The sequence below is a fragment of the Nuphar pumila genome, chromosome 2 (assembly GCF_984573655.1).
Source record: "Nuphar pumila chromosome 2, dmNupPumi1.hap1.1, whole genome shotgun sequence".
NCBI classification, from domain to species: domain Eukaryota; kingdom Viridiplantae; phylum Streptophyta; class Magnoliopsida; order Nymphaeales; family Nymphaeaceae; genus Nuphar; species Nuphar pumila.
In genome coordinates this window covers 116,357,018-116,381,936 of record NC_143250.1, presented here as the reverse complement: position 1 = coordinate 116,381,936, position 24,919 = coordinate 116,357,018, and the positions used below count along the sequence as shown (strand labels likewise).

General features: G+C 43.1%; 1 protein-coding gene and 1 non-coding gene across 3 annotated transcripts in view; both read right to left on the bottom strand.

Annotated features, from left to right (window-relative positions):
* Window positions 1-2,786, bottom strand: part of LOC149846863 (kinesin-like protein KIN-14A) — a 95,962-nt gene extending 93,176 nt beyond the window's left edge. For both annotated transcript variants that reach the window (XM_089996621.1, XM_089996622.1), the window contains exon 1: window positions 2,407-2,786. In XM_089996621.1, the coding sequence (XP_089852747.1) occupies window positions 2,407-2,613 (207 nt within the window). In that variant the 5' untranslated portion in view covers window positions 2,614-2,786. The remainder of the gene's footprint in view (window positions 1-2,406) is intronic.
* LOC149846864 (U6 spliceosomal RNA) lies at window positions 1,897-2,000 on the bottom strand. Its single transcript, XR_016430677.1, has one exon. It is a non-coding gene; the product is annotated as a U6 spliceosomal RNA (small nuclear RNA).
* Window positions 2,787-24,919: the final 22,133 nt, after the last annotated feature.

Below are 24,919 nucleotides of genomic sequence, written 5' to 3'. Positions count from 1 at the left end.
AAGTTTCCGCTGCTGATCTTGCGCGATCAGCGGTGGAAAATCATTGAATTTTCATCGGAAGCTTTACCAGTTTGACACTCTCTCTCTCTCTCTCTCTCTCTCTCTCTCTCTCTCTCTCTCTCTCTCTCTCTCTCTCTCTCTCTCTCTATATATATATATATATATATATATATTCTGGTTATGTACATTTTGTGAAAACATGTGTAATTGTGTAATGTGATGAAAACATCATATTACTAAAAGAATTAAACATGTATAAGTTATTAGTTATATACATGTCTGATTCCTTTACTATTTTGTATAATATATATAAGAAAAATATTTGGTATTAATGAAGGTTAGGAACTAATGAGCTAGAAATGATAGATTCAAGTTGTATCAACAAAATCTAACTGCATAGATGTGTTCAATTTGGTTTGTTTGCAAAGGATGAAGCCTTGGATCATGCTTTTCTGACGTAAAAACATGATTATTTAAGTGATTAAGTTTTGGCACATTGTGGACCGTCGATTATTAAACCCCTTTAAAGAACTGCTTACTCGTCATAATCACGATTATAAACAAGTTCCCTACTAAACAAACCAGAACACATCTGTAACATTTGATCTACAAAAGATTGGAAAGTTTTGAAGAAAAGGGTGATTTCTAGTCAATAGTTTTGTACCTTCATTAGTAGCAAATATTTATGTATGTATAAATTTGATTTTTTTATTCTAATATATATATACTTCATTTGTAAATTTTGAATTTTTTTATTATTTTAATTGGGGTACCGACTAAACTGACTAGTCCCGCCTAGTCTCCAACTGGTGTTTTTAGGGGCCCACCGACTAGACCTGCACTGACTAGAGCTTTTGACTACATAGTTCCAACCTTAATGGAAATAACATATTTGACTCTCCAAATGTAGCCTTTACAACAATAGGAATATATATTTTAAATAATGTCAATGTATGCACTAGAGACTTTAGACATCCTAAAGAACTGGCAGCCTCATGAGAATTTTCTATCCAAAACTTTCTTGACCAAAATAACAAGTTTGCCTCTCCAAATGTAGTCTTCACAACAATTTCAGCCTCAGAATATATATTTTAAGTAATTTCAACATATACATTAGAGACTTCACACGTCCTAAAGAACTGACAACCACATGAGCATTTTCCATCCAAAACTTCTCCTGTGTTAGTCATTGTGAAAATGTTTATAAAAAACTAGTAAATTGTATGATTCCATAAGAACCAAAATTAGAAATCTATACATGTCATTAGATTTAGTTATTTTGATGGTTCCACATTGTGAAATATATAGAACAAATTGTAGTTATGGTATAGATCTCATTGGACCCACTAAATTAATATAAAAATGCAGAAGTTATTGCATACAATTGAAAAGCCGATGAACTGTATATTATCTCCTATAAAACCACGCAATTTCTTTTACTAAAAGTCTAAAAATCATCACTGTACTTACAACCATCAACACAAGTCCACGCATTGCATATATGACAAAAAACACTCTTTTAGTAAAAAAAACATAAACTAATATTATAAATTTAACACAAGCATAGAATCATAAAAACCATTAATGCACAAGGTCACTAAAAAATACGAATGGAATACACATGCATACAATTGAACATGCACGATACAAATGGCTTTTATGCCATTATTAAAAAAAAAAGTGTATCGGTATTTACCACAAAAAGACTTCTTCAAATAGGTTATTAGACGTGGAATCCCTTTTCTCATTATCTAACCAAATTAGTTGCCTTAATATTTTGTCATAAGCTTTCTTTAAATCAATGAAAAACTATGTAACATGGGTACTTCAAAATGCTCAGAGTACCCATGTGCTGGTGCTAGGCGCTTATAGGTGCTGCCAAGTTTTTTTGACAAGAAAAAATTGGACCATTTCTCAATTTGTGTGTGGTATCCTTGCGCAGCAGCCATGATATATCTTCTCAGTATCGTTCTAATTTTATAGGACGTCTCCGAGGAGACTCCAGGAGCTGCCGCATATAGACATGCTATATGGTATATATGAGACATTGTACGTTTTTATAAGTATTTTTTACTATCTACAGTTTTTTTACATATTTCAGTGAAGCGTTTCATTTGTAGTATATGCATTACCTATATCATGTGAAAAATAAAATAAACAAGTTCAGATGTTGAAAATGTGATATACACGGCGACCAAACAGAATTCCCAAGTGCCAAGTCCCGCCATGATCGACAACAAAATTACTTCAATCAACATATTAAGCACCCAGGAATCAAATTCAAGCTTAATTTCACCGCTTCAAACTCAGTAAGACCACAACGATCGACGCACAGATCTCCACTCGAGAAATTCGCAGCAAGGAAAAGCAACAAAAGCGAACGAGCAGTTAAAGAGGAAAGAGTACCGATACTTGTTCCTTCAATTTGTGGATCTTGGCGGAGAAGGAGCGGCGCGGGGCGGCTTCGGCCCTCGGGAGGGTGGCCGCGGAGAGCGAATACCGGCGCGTGGGAGCTGGAGCGGGTCGCTCCCTCTGCTCGTCGCCGAGCTCGAACGACTTCCTTGGTTCAAACCCCGGCACCTCCCAAGTCCACCTGTTCCTGGGCTCCCCCATTGCTTTTTTTTGAAGGAAAACCCTAGATCTCGCCTCTTCTAAGCGCGCAGTCGCAGGGAGGAAACGAAACGGGAAGGGAAGAGAGTGGAGGAGAAGGAAGAGGGGAAAACTCCCGTGAGGGAGGAGGGAATTTATTTATCCGTCGTTAGCCACAAGAGAGAGAGAGAGAGAGAGAGAGCGAGCCACACAGACAGACAGATACCAATCGCTTCGCCTATGCGGCGAAAGTAGTTTTGGCGTTTCTTGTTTTAACCTCCTTTTTCTTAATTATTTCAGACCAGCTCTCTCGTTTTGAATTTTGGTGAAAGGACGTTTCTACCCTTTTTTCTTATGGTGTTTGATAATCAGACGTTTGAAACGCCAGTTTGAAGTCAAAGAACATCCTAAGGGTATAAAAAATATTGTCTATGGAGTTTTTTTTGTTATGGGGATCTACATAATGGTCAATGGAGATTTTTTTTTTACAATAAAATTTTTTTTTTTTTTATGACGGAGTACCCTGCTTTGGCAGGTAATCTCCGGGTGGGATGGGGTCATCGACATCCAAGCCCTTGCTAAGCCCACCAATGAAAGGCACCTCCCACCAATGAAAGGCACCTGCACAACCCGGTGGGAGTCGAACCTGGATGAAGGGTTTATGCAATAAATTGAAAAAACTTTGATTTTTTGAGAAGTTCTCAGTATGTTTAAAATTCAAGAAACTATAAAAGTGCATATAAATATAAGAAAAACTTTTCTGCATTTTAAAATACCAAAAAGTTTTTTCTTATATTTATATGCACTTTTATAGTTTAAAATGTATAAAAATGACTAGAATGTGATTGTCACAGGCTTGCTTTTTTCAATTAGCCAGTCTGGCGTGACGATATTTTCTTATCGCTGCAAGCCTACTTATCATTTTGTCACGATCATAGAATGACTTGTCAAGTTGCTCAAGCTGGCTAGCCTAACTGCCAAAAGTCGTGTACCAACACCTTTTCATGTGCTGAATCATTTTCATTGGTCATGTGCACTACTTCATGCGCAGTTGCCTAACAAAAGTTGATCAAACTCATTTTCAAATGCACATTCCTTATAGTTCATGTTGCTTAGTGCATAGTCGTCCCATACCAGCTATCACCTCCGAAAGAAGCACAACATTTGTCTTAGTCTTACGTGTCATGGAGCGTATTGTGACTCCATGCACACGACATAGCGAAACTTCGTCACTGAAGGAACAAGACCTTACGGCCCCTAGTCCGAAGACCAGTTGATGATTGAACACTTTAGCGAAGAGCATCACCCATACTCATTCGTCGGCGTTTAGACATTCACTCGCCTAGCTCCAAGTCACCATACTCGATTGGAACCACCTAAGGTGATTCTTGAAGGAATTAGCCCTAACCCACATGCACTCTCGTGCATCCAACCGCTACGCATGGAAAATCTCTTACAAGCCGAAAAGTCCTTAACCAAGTCTCCAAAAGTAACATCCTCTGATCCGTTGGCATTGCTCAACTAAACAATGTTTCACATCTGTGCCACCACACAACAATGCACTAACGATGATACCAATGTCAATCGCATGCCATGTTACCACTGTACATCAACGATTAAGCGAACGCATGCTATGTGTTCCTGCACTCGATGTTTTTTCCACCCAGTAGAGCTTTGCACTGCACATACCCTATTCTGAAAGATCGGTCTGAAACATGATGATATCGCGATAAAAGCATGATATTTTTAAAATAGGTGATATTACAAAAATATTATGTTTTTTCATTATTACATCAATTTACAAAAAGCTCTGTGTAAAATTGCAGGATTTTTTAGAAATTGATAGATTTGTAATTGTGATCCATGTTACCGTCTTAGTGACCCGGATTCGGTGGATCATGCAATTCAACGTTTAAGTCCGATGGATTAATTACTGTATGAATTGGATTTTGGTAAATATTTGGATATAATCCAAATCGACCATATGATACATACTCACGCATCTGGGTGAAGATCCTTTGTAAATAAATTAGGGTTTCCATATTCTGTCACCCTGAATGCCTAATTTTGTTGTGAATAAAAAATTTGAATTGGGCCAACAAGGGTTTTTCTCATCTTATAGGAGTGACTTGTACAGAAGAGGAAGCCGCAGCATCTTCTTCCGTGGTTTTTTTTAGCGAAAACATAATCAGAACCCCTCACGGGAATGCTTTTCACAAAAAAAGGGCGTTCACCATCCAAAACAGCCACCTTTTCCACTGAGAAAAGGTTTGTCGTGTTTGTTTTGTCGTTGTGGGACTCACAAAAATAGCCCACAACGACAAAACAATCAAATCTGTGTGTAATCCCTAGTGAGCATAGGGGGCTTATGGGGTTTTATCAATAGGAGGCCTACCATTTTTTTGTACCCGGAGAAGCCGCCCCAGGCATTGAGACCTAGCTGTGCTGGCTCAACCTGCCAGTCTGTCTATGATGGTGTGAAAGGGTTTAGGGGTTTAAACTTTAGGGTTTATTTGTGGGCTTACCGGTCGACTCAAGGAATCGCCAAGCTTCCGCTTATGCAGGGGTGACGCCTATGGTATTTGTACCTTGCTTGTCAAACAGTCTAGGCCCCATCTCGCTACGCCAAACCCCTTGGGTCAGGGAAGCCTACGAATCTGCGGCCAAAGATGAGGGTTTTTTTTTCCTTTCCCTAACCAAAGAGGGAAAAAAGTGAATTGGGTGATTGACACATTTTTTGGATGCATAAGGATAATATGTTGAATATGCCACTACTAGAGAAAATATGTAAGAATTCAAATAATTACAACCATGTCTTAACAACATTCTGATGGTAATGGCTCCCATGAAATTCTTGCAAAAAGTTGAGGGCTTTAACACGTTATCCCACGCTCATCCCATGCTGCTGATGTCTCTTGCTAATTTTCTACTGTCCACACAACCCTTTAGCTTTTGGCCCCCACAACGATTGGAATGAATGGGTTAGGTGGGCCATGCACCCTCAGTCACTTGCATCCTTTGCCCACACAAAATCAAGAGAAAACCCTCCAACCAAAATTTAATACACTACAAAAAAGAGGTGCTCAAAATTTTTTTCTCCTATATTTTTTTCTCCCTTCTCTCAATTTTAGTGTAAGAAAAGAGTTTGCTGCTCCGCTTGTTCTTTCTTTCCTTTTTCTTTTGAAAGTAATATTCATATATGCTTATTTCTAGTTCTTTGTTACCTTTTTCTTTTGAAAGTAATTAATTTTCATATATATATATATATATATATATATATATATATATATATATATATATATATATATATATATATATATATATATATATTCACCACTCATGCAGAAGGATAATTTGGAGCACAAGACCCGACCTTGTCTGCATTTTCTGTTCTTTTTGCTCCAAATCAAGTAAACTTCCAAGTGTTCAATTTCAGACCAAGATCACCACAGATACTTTAAGAAAATAAATATAGAAAAGATTCAGTGATGATGAGCAACCAAACAAACAGGATGAATACGCCAACGCTAGATCTTACTGACTGGCTATAGTAGTTTAAAGCATCACGGTAGACCAATCGGGTTGGACCTGGTTGGGTCCCTGACCCCAATCTGAATCATAATTTTCTGGATATGGACTATAACATGAGACCCATTTGCATGTCTGGCCCAACTGGAGACTGGCCTATCAGATTATATAAGGTTTGGGTTGAAAGTTTGAGTTAGATCTAGAACAGTTCGGAATTGGCCTGACGAATTTTCCCCTTCCCAATCAGGAGAAACTTGCTTTCAGCACATTTTGCAGTGTTTGGATCAATTACATCCAAGACCCAAAAAGGATCCACGATCAGATTCTTAGTTTTCAACGCAGACATGTATCTGAATTTGGATCTAATGTATCGAAGTTCAAAGTCATTTTATCTTTAATTAGTAGTATTAGATCCATCAGTCCGTATGCACCAGGCCAGGCCAGTAAGCGCCTGACAGGCCTGAGTTGAATCCTGTCACAACTATTATTGGATTTGGGCTGGCCTCGGCCAAGGCTTGATCAGGGCTTAATTAGGCGACCCGGTTCTTGTCGGGCCATGCCAGACCCATTTATTTTTTTATTTGGGCACGACCCAGTTAAATCCTTGATTAAAAGTCAGGCTGGGTCTGCAATTTGCAGCCTGAGTCAGACTCATATCAGGCCGAGTACCGGGCCTGGTTGATCCCTTCGTTATTCAACGCCAAGGCAATGCACTGATAGAGAGGATTGACATTGAATTTTATTAAGATAAAAACAACAAAATAAAGTTATAACCATATTTATATAATATTCTAATATTTCTTTCCTTAATTTCAAAACATGCTAATAAAAAAACCTAGGATGTTTGGTAATAACTCATGAGATTCAGAACATAGTTCTCAAAGATGGCTACGGGAACACTATGCCCTCAAAAGTTTTGTTCTTATTGAAATGTGTCTCTAAAAATTTTGCCTAATCTCCTTAAAAAAGAAAAAAAAAAGACCCAACTTTAAGCTATTACATTCAGCTACTTAATTTTTTTTTGGGGACAATCCAGGGAGTACACCCAACTTCGACCTTGCTCCTTAAATTTTTATATGATATGTATGAGATATAAGGGAAAATAAATCAGATATAGGTGGAGTTTGTCCAAAGAAAGAAAAAACATATCTTTGGGTGAATTGTTGAAATAGTGTCGTGTCAACCATGATTTCTGTCTTGATATAAATTCTTTTTTTTATTTTGTAATTTTATTGAAAATAGGTTGCTTTAGACTCCTTGTATTTAAACATGACAATGACATTGTTCCGATACGACTTACATTGTAAAGTTGTACTTAGAGTCTGTTTTGCTTTTGTTGAGTCTGATGTAAGCTTCTTGGTTCAAGTGAATCAATACCCCGAAAGGGCAACCTGTATGCTTGAAGTGTAATCTCCTTTGAGCAAAATTACGAATGAATTAAATGTGTTGAGTTTTCTTTTGTTCCCTCTCGTTGTGATTGCTTCTTGTGATTGCAATTCTTCTTCTTCTATTCTCTATTGGACTCTGATTACAAGCTTCCTGTAAAACCCGAGATTTCTTATTTGAAAATATCTCAAAAATTTTCAATTTGGGCCTAGACCCACATTACGGATCCAGGACCCATAAAGGGGAGGGGGTAATTAGGATTGATTATTTGAAATCTTGATTTAAAGGGTAATAATAAATAAATGAAAAATTTTTCTAATTTAAAATTTTTATTTTAATTCGAGAATCCACAGAGGATCCATTTGGATCCACTTGTGGACCCATTTCGTTTTGGGGCTGGGTTGCGGGTCCCGGGTTCGGACCCGAGCCCCACCCCAAACTAATAGCCTTTTAAAACAGAAAGGGCAACCCGATAAGGGTTGCCCGATACGCCCTAGCAGGAAAGGAAAGGGGGGAAGGGGGGGGATTACGCAAGGCGTAACCGACCTCCCCCTCCCATCTCGGCGAGGAAGGAGGGGGCCTGGGGTCGATAAAAGGGGGGTGAAGAGAGGGTTATGCCCTCTTCACTCGGGCTCTCTCTTCCCCATCTTTCCCCGTCTCTCTCTCTCTCGCTCGGTGTGCGCACGCCGAAGGGCAAACCATCATCGTCAGGCAGCGTGGGCTACCGGCTGTCATTGAAGGTCGCGGCAAGCAGCATCCACGCTCCCTTCTTCACGACAGCAGCCTCCAGCCACCGGAAAACCACCGTGAAAAAGGTACGGGTACCTCTTTTTGATTTCAAGTGGGGCATCGGTGGAGGTGTGATTTCCATGTAGCAGTCGATGGAAAATCTTGGAGAACAGTTCCACTGTTGCTCCCTTGCACCTTCTGTGCTTTGTTGTACAAAAAAAAAATGGAAAAGAAAATTTAGTTGTGCAAATAGAGTATGCTGTTGGTTGCTGGCAGCATACACAGGCCCACACTGGGCCTGTGTATATGCTGCTAAGCCCCAGCCAACAAGATCGGCTGGGCTGGGGCAGCTGTGTATATGCTGCTAAGCCCCAGCCAACAAGATCGGCTGGGCTGGGGCAGGTGTGTATATGCTGCTAAGCCCCAGCCAACAAGATCGGCTGGGCTGGGGCAGGTGTGTGTATGCTTTTGAACCCAGCCGACAGGGTCGGCTGGGCTGGGTTTCTTCTCCTTTTCAAAAAAAAAAAAATCAGTTCCTTGTTGCAGGTATGCTGTTCTTTTTGACAGCACACACAGGCCCAAACTGGGCCTGTGCACATGCTGGTGGACCCAGCCGACAGGGTCGGCTGGGTTGGGCTGGGTGTTTTCATCTATATAAAAAAAAAAAAAATATATATATATATATATATATATATATATATATATATATATATATATATATATAATAACAAAGATGCTTAAGCTGTTGGATTTATGTTATGGTCAGCAAGAGCAGGATGGGATTTAAGTTATAAGCCCTTTTGGGCTGATTTGTGTTTTCATGTATCGATATGATAATCATGTTTAATCATGTTTTTTTTTAGATAACAAGTCTCAAGTTGTATTTTTCCTTATACTTGAATATATCACTATGATGCATCTGTGAATCATACAATGTATGTTCTCTTTCAAACCGAATCAAGTGAACTCCCTTTGTGATTCATCCTAATCTTCCATTATGAATATAAATATTTTCTTAGCTTCTGATCCATCCGTGTTGACCCATTTTGCGTTTTCATATATCGATATGAAATTTTATGGAAAAACATTTAGATTTATTATGCTGTTAGGCATTCCTACTTTAATTTGAATGATTGGAAAATATTGATGTTGTCTAAATGAATTGGCATCGGATTTATCATGCTGTTAGGCATTCCTACTTTAATTTGAATGATTGGAAAATATTGATGTTGTCTAAATGAATTGGCATCGGATTTATCATGCTGTTAGGCATTCCTACTTTAATTTGAATGATTGGAAAATATTGATGTTGTCTAAATGAATTGGCATCGGATTTATCATGCTGTTAGGCATTCCTACTTTAATTTGAATGATTGGAAAATATTGATGTTGTCTAAATGAATTGGCATCGGATTTATCATGCTGTTAGGCATTCCTACTTTAATTTGAATGGTTGGAAAATATTGATATTGTTTAAATGAATTGGCATCAGATTTATCATGCTGTTAGGCATTCTTATTTTAATTTGAATGGTTAGAATGAGATGATAATTCATCCATGGTTTAATTCTGATATGTCTTAGAAATTAAAGATGGTATTGAATTTGTGATCCCTGTATTAGTGTTCCGGTGATCAAAATGAATCATCGAGGGTTTGGTAAACCCGAGTTGTGGGAATATTTTCCCTTACTCATTTCAATGCATTTCAAAGATCATGCTTCATAAAATATTTCAGCTTTATTGCACTGTTCTATATGTTTCCACAGGCCGGAGTCCTGTGATGGCTCTCGCGAGGTTGATGTGAGCTTTTATCTTTCCTTTTGCATATTATGTTGCAAAACTTAAGAAATTAAATTTTAAATAAAAGAAATAATAAAGCACAGTGTAATATACCTTCTGGGATCACCCATCTGGAGAATGGGGATCTTAGAAATCCGGTCTTGGGGGAGACTGTGAGGATACAAAACTCCGTGTGCTTAATTTTGGTCCCCTGAACCCGATATTGAGGTTCCTTCTCCTGGCCATGGTTTTAGGGAGAGTCCGCCACTTTACCCGTGAGTGGTGTGTTTGACACAACTGTTGTTTGTTTTTGGTACCAAGGAAGTGGCACTTGTGGGCGAGGGGTGTCCCTTGTGTCCCCGACATTAGATGTGGAGGTCTAATGTTCCGAAGGTGATTCGGTCGAGGGCTAAGTTAGGACCCAGTAATAAAATATAAATTGTGTGCTAAGCTACCCTGAGAACCTAACTTAACCTCGGGGTTTGTACCCGTTTGGTGTATCCGCGGGCAACGGTAATTAAAAAGAGAAACTTAAGGTTGTATGCATTTAATAGGGCATGCATAAAGAAACAAAAGACTTAAATGGAAGCTAATAAAATGATTCATGCATTGCATAAAAGACATGCATTTTTCCTGTTATGCATTAGATCATGCATACTTTAATGGTTTCCTTAATCAATATATGATGGTACGTGTTGAATGTTTAATTCTTGTTGCATGCTGAAATTTTAGTAGATGCTGCTACTTTACTGTCTTTGCATGCTTAGCAATTATGATTGTTGCATGAATAATTTCCCAGTTGCTATAAATTGTCTTGTATGCAATTCCATTAATTGTTACATGATATCTCATCTTCACTCGTTATCTCACTTGTTTCATTAAGAAGTAGCTGTGCTCAGGATTTCGATTCTGACACCCTACTTCGTTGGTTTTTCGCAGGAACAGGTGATCAGTGAAGTCGACAGCTACTGCGAGGGCGCGAGAGTCACAACGAGTTTTGACAGTCTTCTTTGTGGACAGAGTGGCTCTTCGTTTTGGTTTTTCAATCTAGTATTTCTGTTATTTGCTTATTGTCATCAGTAGTTACTTGAGTCAGACACTTTATTTTTTGAGATTAGTAAAGGTAATGGTTAGTTATGGATGTTATTTGCAAGTTGATTTGTGGTTTGTGGCTATCCAGTTGGAATTGGAACTGTGAGGACCCCGGGTCTCTGGGAAGTTTTCCGCAGGTTGGTAGGAGCGGTCAGTGCACGTCTCTTTGTGGTGGGACGTTGCAGGTTCAAAACCCAGTGAGAAGTTAGCTGCCTTTCAAAAAAAAAAAAATCCGCATTTTTAAAAGAGGATGAGTTGGGGTCGTTACAGGTTTGGTATCAGAGCCACCACAAATACTTGCAATTTTATCATCTTTTAATGTTTAATTCTCATAATTGGTATGTGAGCCCTGTCCTGAAGCGTCAACAAGTTGTGACTCGTCCTCCAGAGCAGTCTTCTTCACTGGTATGTTGCTTAATATTTTTGCTTACTTTATATAAGTCTTGTGTGATTATGTTACTTAAAATTTAATGTTCTTTGGTGTGAATTAAAAGTCTGATGTGATTCGGGAACAAATACTGTTCATGATCAACCCTAAAGGGGTAGTGTCAATAATAGTCTAATTTGAAAAGGTGGTGCATTGTAGATGTCGCACTATACCCGTAGAGGCGCTTCGTCTTCTACTGCTGCTCCCACGAACTGGCAGGAGGAAAGAGATTTCATGATGGAGACCATCCATACCCTAACAGAGACTATGGCGGCACAAGCTGCACAAACGGCCCAAGCAGCACAGGCTGCACAGGCAGCTGCACAGGCAGCAACTCGTGACCCTCCGGTCAACATCGTTCCCAACGCAGGTGGCGTTTCGTTCGAGAGGTTTCTGAAGTTGGACTCGCCTTCCTTTTCAGGAAAGGCAGACCCGGAGGCTGCCGAGAGATGGGTCGAGGAGATTGAGCGGGTGTTTGACGTCTTACTTGTCCCTAAGGAGAGAAAGACACCCTTTGGCACGTACCGCTTAAAGGGCGATGCCATGAACTGGTGGGACACCCTGCGAAGGGTGAAATTTGCTGATTGGGATGAGATTCCTTGGGAGACGTTCAGGGAGGAGTTTCTGGACGCCTACTTTCCCCCTTACGCCGAAGAGCAGATGCAGCAAAGGTTCCTTGATCTGACTCAGGGGACCATGAGTCTAGTGGAATACACTACTAAGTTTCGGAGTCTTGAGAAGTATAGCCCAAACCTCTTCAAGAATGAGAAGGCAAGGGCGGCTAGGTTCGTGCGTGGACTGAAAGACGGGTTAAGGACTCGTGTGCTCGGGGGTCGTCCTTCTACCCTGGCCGAGGCGATCGAGTCGGCCACCGTACTGACCGAGGATTGGGAACGATCCAAAGGTGGTTTCCAGAAGAAGGGTGGCAGCGGAGGAGGTTCTTCAGGCGGGACCAGGAAGAATCCTCCAGCAGGAGGGGGGTGCAGAACGGGAAGAAGCAGCGGACCTGGGACGGGCGACAACAGGGCGCGCAACAGGGTCGACCTCAGCCGCGGAGACAACAGGGGAAGGCCCAATCGGCATGTCGCAGATGTGGCAAGAATCATCCATTAGGTTTTTGCCCATCGTTTAAGGGGGTATGCTACCAGTGCCAACAGCCAGGGCACATTGCCCCCTTCTGTCCAAACAAGCCTGCGGTTCCGGGTGGACAGCCGCAACAACCACAGCAGCAGAGGCCTCAACAACAGCAGGGTCAGCGCAAGGCCAATGGACGGGTCTACGCAGCGACAGCAACCTCCCAGGATGATCAGGCTGATCTGATCGAAGGTATATTCTTAGTCGCCGAACACTTTGCACGTGTTATGTTTGATTCGGGTGCAACACACAGCTTTATTTCCTCTTCGTTTGCAAAGTTGCTTGATTTGGTTCCATCTAGCCTCGAAAGGGCTCTTGATGTGATGTCACCTATGGGTGCATCCTCTTCCTGCGGGAAGTATTTTCCGTCCGTAGGCGTGGTGATAGAAGGCCATGAGTTGTCGGCCGATTTGGTCATTTTGGATATGACATTCTATGATGTCATCTTGGGCATGGACTGGTTGTCCAAGCATAATGCGACCCTCCAGTGTCGAGGCAGGAAGGTAATCTTGGAGCACCCCAAGTTATCGGCGTTGTTGTGCCATTCGACGAGACCAACCGATGGGGTGAAGATCGTGTCAGCTTTGAAGGTCTCCAAGTACCACAAGAAGGGTTGCATGGTATTCTTGGCCAGTGTTTCTGCTCAAGACAGTCAGGCGACGTCATTGGAGCAGTTAGACGTTGTCCGCGAATTCCCGGATGTTTTTCCTGAGGATTTGTCGGGTTTGCCTCCGCATCGAGAAATTGAGTTCTCGATCGAGCTAGTGCCTGGTACAACACCAGTTTCACGCGCTCCGTATCGCATGGCACCTGTTGAGTTAGGGGAACTGAAAAAGCAGTTGCAGGAGCTTCTTGACAAAGGATTTATTAGACCGAGTGTATCCCCTTGGGGTGCCCCGGTCCTCTTTGTTAAGAAGAAGGACGGTTCAATGCGACTTTGTATTGACTACCGCATGTTGAATCAAGTGACGGTGAAGAACAAATACCCTTTGCCTAGGATCGATGATTTGTTTGATCAGTTGAGAAGGGCCAAGGTGTTCTCGAAAATCGATCTTCGTTCAGGATATCATCAGCTGAGGATTAAAACCGAAGATATTCCTAAGACAGCGTTCAGGTCCAGATATGGGCATTATGAATTTCTAGTGATGTCATTTGGACTTACAAATGCCCCTGCGGCATTTATGGATCTGATGAACCGGGTTTTCAAGTTGTGGCTGGATTCTTTTGTCATCGTGTTCATAGATGACATTCTGATATATTCGGAGAGTGTGGAAGATCACCGAGGGCATTTGCGACTCGTGCTGCAGACACTGAGAGAACATCATCTTTACGCTAAATTCTCAAAGTGTGAGTTTTGGATCGATAGAGTAATGTTTCTGGGTCACGTAATATCCGAGAGGGGTGTGGAGGTTGATCCAGCCAAGGTGGAAGCCGTTTTGTCATGGGAACAACCGAAGACGGTGACAGACATTAGGAGTTTCTTGGGATTGGCGGGTTATTATCGCCGATTCATTCAAGATTTCTCGCGTATAGCGGCTCCGATGACTCGGTTGTTGCAGAAAGGAGTGAAGTTCGAGTGGTCCTCTCGCTGCGAAGACAGTTTCCAAGAGTTAAAGAAGAGGTTGACCACAACGCCGGTTTTGACATTGCCTTCCGGGACAGGTGGTTTCGTGGTATACAGTGATGCGTCGAGGACTGGACTGGGTTGCGTTCTTATGCAGCATGGAAAGGTCATAGCATACGCTTCCCGACAGCTAAAGGTGCATGAGAAGAATTATCCCACACATGACTTGGAGTTAGCGCCAGTAGTGTACGCGCTGAAGATTTGGCGTCACTACCTTTATGGAGAAACGTTTGAGGTCATGTCTGACCACAAGAGCCTCAAATATATCTTCACCCAGAGGGACCTGAATTTGAGGCAACGCAGGTGGTTGGAATTCCTAAAGGATTACGACTTCTCCATCGCTTACCATCCGGGTAAGGCGAATGTGGTGGCTGATGCGCTTAGTAGAAAGACGTCAATCACAGCAGCTAGCTTAATTGGACGCAGTTGGAATCTGGTCGAGGAGTTCGTACAATGGCAACCTTTTTCTGATGACTCCGAGCGCATCCTTTGTGCCGGGATGCAGGCCCGACCAGAGATCATAGATCGAATTGAGGAACTCCAATCAGAAGATCCGGACTTTGAAAAGTTGTGCGAAAGTGCTCAGAAGCCAGAAGCGCAGTTTCGCCGGGAGGAGAGCGGAACCATTATGTTCGGGGACCGATGGTGGGTTCCAAAAGCGTTACGGGAAGAGCTGATGAGTGAAGCTCACAGGTCAAAGTATTCCGTTCACCCTGGTTCCACCAAGATGTTCAAAGATCTTCAGAGGACGTACTGGTGGAATGGGATGAAACGGGACATCGCAGAGTTCGTATCTCGGTCTCTTACTTGTCAGCAAGTGAAGATTGAACACCAGAGACTGGGTGGACTTTTGCAGCCTCTTGAGATTCCAGAATGGAAGTGGGATGATATCTCAATGGACTTCATCGTAGGGCTGCCTAAGACCCGACGACAACGAGATGCCATATGGGTGATTGTGGATCGGTTGACAAAGAGTGCTCATTTTCTTCCGATCAGGATTAGTCAAAGTTTGGAGAGTTTGGCCGATCTTTACGTAGAAGAGATTGTTAGGCTTCACGGAGTGCCTCGTTCGATAGTGTCCGATCGAGATCCGAGGTTCACATCTCGATTTTGGCGACAGCTTCAGAAAGCCCTTGGCACTACCTTGAAGTTTAGTACTGCTTTCCATCCGCAGACAGACGGGCAGTCAGAGCGAACGATTCAGACACTCGAGGACATGTTGAGAGCGTGCGCTTTGGATTGGGCCGGTGATTGGGACAAACATGTGAAGCTTGCAGAGTTTTCTTATAACAATAGCTTTCATGCTAGTATTGGTATGGCCCCGTATGAAGCACTGTATGGCCGACCGTGTAGATCACCGGTTTGTTGGGATGAGGTTGGAATGAGAGCAGTAGAGTCTCCAGAAATCGTTCAGCACTATGCGGATCAGGTGCGTTTAATTCGGCAAAGGTTGATTGCAGCTCAAAGTAGGCAAAAAAAAGTTATGCCGATCAGCGGCGTAGAGAGCTCAGTTTTGAGGTAGGTGATCACGTGTTCGTTCGAATCTCGCCTACGAAAAGTATCTTCCGGTTTGGGAAGAAAGGCAAGTTGAGTCCTAGGTATGTGAGACCCTTCGAAGTCCTTGGACGTGTCGGAGAGACTGCGTATCGAGTAGCCCTTCCTCCTCAGTTTTCGCAGATTCACGATGTTTTTCATGTCTCGATGTTGAGAAAGTACGTGCCTGACCCCTCACACGTAATTCACTATGAGGCGATCGAGGTACAACCTGACTTAACAACGGACGAGAAGCCGATAGAGATTGTGGAACGCCAGGAAAGGGTACTGCGCAGTAGGACGATTCCATTTGTAAAGGTGCGTTGGCAGCATCATGGGCTAGATGAATGCACTTGGGAGCCTGAGGCGGATATGCGTCAACACTATCCTCTTTTATTTGGTACGTGCAAATTTCGCGGACGAAATTCTTTTAAGGGGGTAGAGATGTAAAACCCGAGATTTCTTATTTGAAAATATCTCAAAAATTTTCAATTTGGGCCTAGACCCACATTACGGATCCAGGACCCATAAAGGGGAGGGGGTAATTAGGATTGATTATTTGAAATCTTGATTTAAAGGGTAATAATAAATAAATGAAAAATTTTTCTAATTTAAAATTTTTATTTTAATTCGAGAATCCACAGTGGATCCATTTGGATCCACTTGTGGACCCATTTCATTTTGGGGCTGGGTTGCGGGTCCCGGGTTCGGACCCGAGCCCCACCCCAAACTAATAGCCTTTTAAAACAGAAAGGGCAACCCGATAAGGGTTGCCCGATACGCCCTAGCAGGAAAGGAAAGGGGGGAAGGGGGGGGATTACGCAAGGCGTAACCGACCTCCCCCTCCCATCTCGGCGAGGAAGGAGGGGGGCTGGGGTCGATAAAAGGGGGGTGAAGAGAGGGTTATGCCCTCTTCACTCGGGCTCTCTCTTCCCCATCTTTCCCCGTCTCTCTCTCTCTCGCTCGGTGTGCGCACGCCGAAGGGCAAACCACCATCGTCAGGCAGCGTGGGCTACCGGCTGCCATTGAAGGTCGCGGCAAGCAGCATCCACGCTCCCTTCTTCACGACAGCAGCCTCCAGCCACCGGAAAACCACCGTGAAAAAGGTACGGGTACCTCTTTTTGATTTCAAGTGGGGCATCGGTGGAGGTGTGATTTCCATGTAGCAGTCGATGGAAAATCTTGGAGAACAGTTCCACTGTTGCTCCCTTGCACCTTCTGTACTTTGTTGTACAAAAAAAAAATGGAAAAGAAAATTTAGTTGTGCAAATAGAGTATGCTGTTGGTTGCTGGCAGCATACACAGGCCCACACTGGGCCTGTGTATATGCTGCTAAGCCCCAGCCAACAAGATCGGCTGGGCTGGGGCAGGTGTGTGTATGCTTTTGAACCCAGCCGACAGGGTCGGCTGGGCTGGGTTTCTTCTCCTTTTCAAAAAAAAAAAAACCAGTTCCTTGTTGCAGGTATGCTGTTCTTTTTGACAGCACACACAGGCCCAAACTGGGCCTGTGCACATGCTGGTGGACCCAGCCGACAGGGTCGGCTGGGTTGGGCTGGGTGTTTTCATCTACATAAAATATATATATATATATATATATATATATATATATATATATATATATATATATATATAATAACAAAGATGCTTAAGCTGTTGGATTTATGTTATGGTCAGCAAGAGCAGGATGGGATTTAAGTTATAAGCCCTTTTGGGCTGATTTGTGTTTTCATGTATCGATATGATAATCATGTTTAATCATGTTTTTTTTAGATAACAAGTCTCAAGTTGTATTTTTCCTTATACTTGAATATATCACTATGATGCATCTGTGAATCATACAATGTATGTTCTCTTTCAAACCGAATCAAGTGAACTCCCTTTGTGATTCATCCTAATCTTCCATTATGAATATAAATATTTTCTTAGCTTCTGATCCATCCGTGTTGACCCATTTTGCGTTTTCATATATCGATATGAAATTTTATGGAAAAACATTTAGATTTATTATGCTGTTAGGCATTCCTACTTTAATTTGAATGATTGGAAAATATTGATGTTGTCTAAATGAATTGGCATCGGATTTATCATGCTGTTAGGCATTCCTACTTTAATTTGAATGATTGGAAAATATTGATGTTGTCTAAATGAATTGGCATCGGATTTATCATGCTGTTAGGCATTCCTACTTTAATTTGAATGATTGGAAAATATTGATGTTGTCTAAATGAATTGGCATCGGATTTATCATGCTGTTAGGCATTCCTACTTTAATTTGAATTATTGGAAAATATTGATGTTGTCTAAATGAATTGGCATCGGATTTATCATGCTGTTAGGCATTCCTACTTTAATTTGAATGGTTGGAAAATATTGATATTGTTTAAATGAATTGGCATCCGATTTATCATGCTGTTAGGCATTCTTATTTTAATTTGAATGGTTAGAATGAGATGATAATTCATCCATGGTTTAATTCTGATATGTCTTAGAAATTAAAGATGGTATTGAATTTGTGATCCCTGTATTAGTGTTCCGGTGATCAAAATGAATCATCGAGGGTTTGGTAAACCCGAGTTGTGGGAATATTTTCCATTCTCATTTCAATGCATTTCAAAGATCATGCTTCATAAAATATTTCAGCTTTATTGCACTGTTCTATATGTTTCCACAGGCCGGAGTCCTGTGATGGCTCTCGCGAGGTTGATGTGAGCTTTTATCTTTCCTTTTGCATATTATGTTGCAAAACTTAAGAAATTAAATTTTAAATAAAAGAAATAATAAAGCACAGTGTAATATACCTTCTGGGATCACCCATCTGGAGAATGGGGATCTTAGAAATCCGGTCTTGGGGGAGACTGTGAGGATACAAAACTCCGTGTGCTTAATTTTGGTCCCCTGAACCCGATATTGAGGTTCCTTCTCCTGGCCATGGTTTTAGGGAGAGTCCGCCACTTTACCCGTGAGTGGTGTGTTTGACACAACTGTTGTTTGTTTTTGGTACCAAGGAAGTGGCACTTGTGGGCGAGGGGTGTCCCTTGTGTCCCCGACATTAGATGTGGAGGTCTAATGTTCCGAAGGTGATTCGGTCGAGGGCTAAGTTAGGACCCAGTAATAAAATATAAATTGTGTGCTAAGCTACCCTGGGAACCTAACTTAACCTCGAGGTTTGTACCCGTTTGGTGTATCCGCGGGCAACGGTAATTAAAAAGAGAAACTTAAGGTTGTATGCATTTAATAGGGCATGCATAAAGAAACAAAAGACTTAAATGGAAGCTAATAAAATGATTCATGCATTGCATAAAAGACATGCATTTTTCCTGTTATGCATTAGATCATGCATACTTTAATGGTTTCCTTAATCAATACATGATGGTACGTGTTGAATGTTTAATTCTTGTTGCATGCTGAAATTTTAGTAGATGCTGCTGCTTTACTGTCTTTACATGCTTAGCAATTATGATTGTTGCATGAATAATTTCCCAGTTGCTATAAATTGTCTTGTATGCAATTCCATTAATTGTTACATGATATCTCATCTTCACTCGTTATCTCACTTGTTTCATTAAGAAGTAGTTGTGCTCAGGATTTCGATTCTGACACCCTACTTCGTAGGTTTTTCGCAGGAACAGGTGATCAGTGAAGTCGACAGCTACTGCGAGGGCGCGAGAGTCACAACGAGTTTTGACAGTCTTCTTTGTGGACAGAGTGTCTCTTCGTTTTGGTTTTTCAATCTAGTATTTCTGTTATTTGCTTATTGTCATCAGTAGTTACTTGAGTCAGACACTTTATTTTTTGAGATTAGTAAAGGTAATGGTTAGTTATGGATGTTATTTGCAAGTTGATTTGTGGTTTGTGGCTATCCAGTTGGAATTGGAACTGTGAGAACCCCGGGTCTCTGGGAAGTTTTCCGCAGGTTGGTAGGAGCGGTCAGTGCACGTCTCTTTGTGGTGGGACGTTGCAGGTTCAAAACCCAGTGAGAAGTTAGCTGCCTTTCAAAAAAAAAAAAAAATCCGCATTTTTAAAAGAGGATGAGTTGGGGTCGTTACAGGTTTGGTATCAGAGCCACCACAAATACTTGCAATTTTATCATCTTTTAATGTTTAATTCTCATAATTGGTATGTGAGCCCTGTCCTGAAGCGTCAACAAGTTGTGACTCGTCCTCCAGAGCAGTCTTCTTCACTGGTATGTTGCTTAATATTTTTGCTTACTTTATATAAGTCTTGTGTGATTATGTTACTTAAAATTTAATGTTCTTTGGTGTGAATTAAAAGTCTGATGTGATTCGGGAACAAATACTGTTCATGATCAACCCTAAAGGGGTAGTGTCAATAATAGTCTAATTTGAAAAGGTGGTGCATTGTAGATGTCGCACTATACCTGTAGAGGCGCTTCGTCTTCTACTGCTGCTCCCACGAACTGGCAGGAGGAAAGAGATTTCATGATGGAGACCATCCATACCCTAACAGAGACTATGGCGGCACAAGCTGCACAAACGGCCCAAGCAGCACAGGCTGCACAGGCAGCTGCACAGGCAGCCGTGCAGGCAGCAACTCGTGTCCCTCCGGTCAACATCGTTCCCAACGCAGGTGGCATTTCGTTCGAGAGGTTTCTGAAGTTGGACCCGCCTTCCTTTTCAGGAAAGGCAGACCCGGAGGCTGCCGAGAGATGGGTCGAGGAGATTGAGCGGGTGTTTGACGTCTTACTTGTCCCTAAGGAGAGAAAGACACCCTTTGACACGTACCGCTTAAAGGGCGATGCCATGAACTGGTGGGACACCCTGCGAAGGGTGAAATTTGCTGATTGGGATGAGATTCCTTGGGAGACGTTTAGGGAGGAGTTTCTGGACGCCTACTTTCCCCCTTACGCCGAAGAGCAGATGCAGCAAAGGTTCCTTGATCTGACTCAGGGGACCATGAGTCTAGTGGAATACACTACTAAGTTTCGGAGTCTTGAGAAGTATAGCCCAAACCTCTTCAAGAATGAGAAGGCAAGGGCGGCTAGGTTCGTGCGTGGACTGAAAGACGGGTTAAGGACTCGTGTGCTCGGGGGTCGTCCTTCTACCCTGGCCGAGGCGATCGAGTCGGCCACCATACTGACCGAGGATTGGGAACGATCCAAAGGTGGTTTCCAGAAGAAGGGTGGCAGCGGAGGAGGTTCTTCAGGCGGGACCAGGAAGAATCCTCCAGCAGGAGGGGGGGTGCAGAACGGGAAGAAGCAGCGGACCTGGGACGGGCGACAACAGGGCGCGCAACAGGGTCGACCTCAGCCGCGGAGACAACAGGGGAAGGCCCAATCGGCATGTTGCAGATGTGGCAAGAATCATCCATTAGGTTTTTGCCCATCGTTTAAGGGGGTATGCTACCAGTGCCAACAGCCAGGGCACATTGCCCCCTTCTGTCCAAACAAGCCTGCGGTTCCGGGTGGACAGCCGCAACAACCACAGCAGCAGAGGCCTCAACAGCAGCAGGGTCAGCGCAAGGCCAATGGACGGGTCTACGCAGCGACAGCAACCTCCCAGGATGATCAGGCTGATCTGATCGAAGGTATATTCTTAGTCGCCGAACACTTTGCACGTGTTATGTTTGATTCGGGTGCAACACACAGCTTTATTTCCTCTTCGTTTGCAAAGTTGCTTGATTTGGTTCCATCTAGCCTCGAAAGGGCTCTTGATGTGATGTCACCTATGGGTGCATCCTCTTCCTGCGGGAAGTATTTTCCCTCCGTAGGCGTGGTGATAGAAGGCCATGAGTTGTCGGCCGATTTGGTCATTTTGGATATGACATTCTATGATGTCATCTTGGGCATGGACTGGTTGTCCAAGCATAATGCGACCCTCCAGTGTCGAGGCAGGAAGGTAATCTTGGAGCACCCCAAGTTATCGGCGTTGTTGTGCCATTCGACGAGACCAACCGATGGGGTGAAGATCGTGTCAGCTTTGAAGGTCTCCAAGTACCACAAGAAGGGTTGCATGGTATTCTTGGCCAGTGTTTCTGCTCAAGACAGTCAGGCGACGTCATTGGAGCAGTTAGACGTTGTCCGCGAATTCCCGGATGTTTTTCCTGAGGATTTGTCGGGTTTGCCTCCGCATCGAGAAATTGAGTTCTCGATCGAGCTAGTGCCTGATACAACACCAGTTTCACGCGCTCCGTATCGCATGGCACCTGTTGAGTTAGGGGAACTGAAAAAGCAGTTGCAGGAGCTTCTTGACAAAGGATTTATTAGACCGAGTGTATCCCCTTGGGGTGCCCCGGTCCTCTTTGTTAAGAAGAAGGACGGTTCAATGCGACTTTGTATTGACTACCGCATGTTGAATCAAGTGACGGTGAAGAACAAATACCCTTTGCCTAGGATCGATGATTTGTTTGATCAGTTGAGAAGGGCCAAGGTGTTCTCGAAAATCGATCTTCGTTCAGGATATCATCAGCTGAGGATTAAAACCGAAGATATTCCTAAGACAGCGTTCAGGTCCAGATATGGGCATTATGAATTTCTAGTGATGTCATTTGGACTTACAAATGCCCCTGCGGCATTTATGGATCTGATGAACCGGGTTTTCAAGTTGTGGCTGGATTCTTTTGTCATCGTGTTCATAGATGACATTCTGATATATTCGGAGAGTGTGGAAGATCACCGAGGGCATTTGCAACTCGTGCTGCAGACACTGAGAGAACATCATCTTTACGCTAAATTCTCAAAGTGTGAGTTTTGGATCGATAGAGTAATGTTTCTGGGTCACGTAATATCCGAGAGGGGTGTGGAGGTTGATCCAGCCAAGGTGGAAGCCGTTTTGTCATGGGAACAACCGAAGACGGTGACAGACATTAGGAGTTTCTTGGGATTGGCGGGTTATTATCGCCGATTCATTCAAGATTTCTCGCGTATAGCGGCTCCGATGACTCGGTTGTTGCAGAAAGGAGTGAAGTTCGAGTGGTCCTCTCGCTGCGAAGACAGTTTCCAAGAGTTAAAGAAGAGGTTGACCACAGCGCCGGTTTTGACATTGCCTTCCGGGACAGGTGGTTTCATGGTATACAGTGATGCGTCGAGGACTGGACTGGGTTGCGTTCTTATGCAGCATGGAAAGGTCATAGCATACGCTTCCCGACAGCTAAAGGTGCATGAGAAGAATTATCCCACACATGACTTGGAGTTAGCGGCAGTAGTGTACGCGCTGAAGATTTGGCGTCACTACCTTTATGGAGAAACGTTTGAGGTCATGTCTGACCACAAGAGCCTCAAATATATCTTCACCCAGAGGGACCTGAATTTGAGGCAACGCAGGTGGTTGGAATTCCTAAAGGATTACGACTTCTCCATCGCTTACCATCCGGGTAAGGCGAATGTGGTGGCTGATGCGCTTAGTAGAAAGACGTCAATCACAGCAGCTAGCTTAATTGGACGCAGTTGGAATCTGGTCGAGGAGTTCGTACAATGGCAACCTTTTTCTGATGACTCCGAGCGCATCCTTTGTGCCGGGATGCAGGCCCGACCAGAGATCATAGATCGAATTGAGGAACTCCAATCAGAAGATCCGGACTTTGAAAAGTTGTGCGAAAGTGCTCAGAAGCCAGAAGCGCAGTTTCGCCGGGAGGAGAGCGGAACCATTATGTTCGGGGACCGATGGTGGGTTCCAAAAGCGTTACGGGAAGAGCTGATGAGTGAAGCTCACAGGTCGAAGTATTCCGTTCACCCTGGTTCCACCAAGATGTTCAAAGATCTTCAGAGGACGTACTGGTGGAATGGGATGAAACGGGACATCGCAGAGTTCGTACAAGGTTGGAAAGACCAATGTTGTGGCAGACGCTCTGAGCCGCAGGGCTGAACTGGCAGTTGCACGCATGAAGCCTTTTGAAGTACATTTGGAGGGCACATTACTGAGCTGTATCCGCGAAAGTATGCCGCAGGATCCGACTGCACAACACCTTATTTTTCTAGCGCAGACAGGGAAGACTCGGCGTTTTTGGCTACAAGATGACCTCCTTGTGACAAAAGGAGGACGCATCTTCATGTCGCGGTGGGGAATCCTCTGTCGAAAACTGCTTAAGGAGTGTCATGATATACTATGGGTCAGCTATCCTGGTCAGGAGCGAACCTTAGCACTCCTTGAGCGCGACTGCTATTGGCCACATATGAGAGACGATGTTGAAGGGGTATATGCGAACATGCCTCATCTACCAACAAGATAAGGGGACAAACCATAAGGTTGTCGGTCTTCTTGAGCCTCTACCAATTCCAGAACGCCCTTGGGATAATATCTCTATGGACTTCATTGTTAGCATGTCAAAGGTAGAGGGTCTCAGTTCTATTTTGGTTGTAGTGGATCGTTTCTCAAAGTATGTCACCTTCATCCCAGCTTCTAAGGAGTGCCCTGTAGAGAAGACTGTAGAGTTGTTCGTAAAGCATGTGGTGAAACACTGGGGCATACCAAAGAGCATTGTGAGTGACCGCGATGCTCATTTCATGGGCAAGTTCTGGCGTGAAGTATTTTGGCTACTTGGTTCTGATTTGCTATTTTCAACAAGCTTCTATCCGCAGATAGATGGGCAGACAAGGTGCATCAATGGGATACTTGAGCAATACCTTAGACATTTTGTTAGTGCCAATCAAAAAAATTGGGTGAAGCTCCTTGACATGGCACAATTTTGTTACAACCTGCAGAAGAGTGTGTCTTCAGACCATAGCCCGTTTGAGATAGCCACGGGACAACAACCACTGACCCACACACTTTTGTCGTACAAGAAAAGAGAAGGCCATCTTTCGCTTATCAATTTGTTCGCGACTGGAACGAGCATAATGAGTTGGCGAAGGCATTCTTATACAAGACGATAAAGAGAATGAAGAAGTGGGCGGACAAGCATCTTCGACCCATTGGGTTCTAAGTTGGGGACCATGTGTTGGTGAAGTTATATCCAGAGCGCACAAGCATCTTCCATGGACAACACTGCAGATTGCTCAGAAAGTATAAAGGACCCTTCACCATCACAAAGAAGGTGGGCAAGCTGGCGTATAAGCTGGAGTTGCCCTCAAACTTCAAGGTGCACCCGATGTTCCACGTGTGCAACCTCAAGCAGTTCCATCCAGATGATAAAGATCTAGAATGC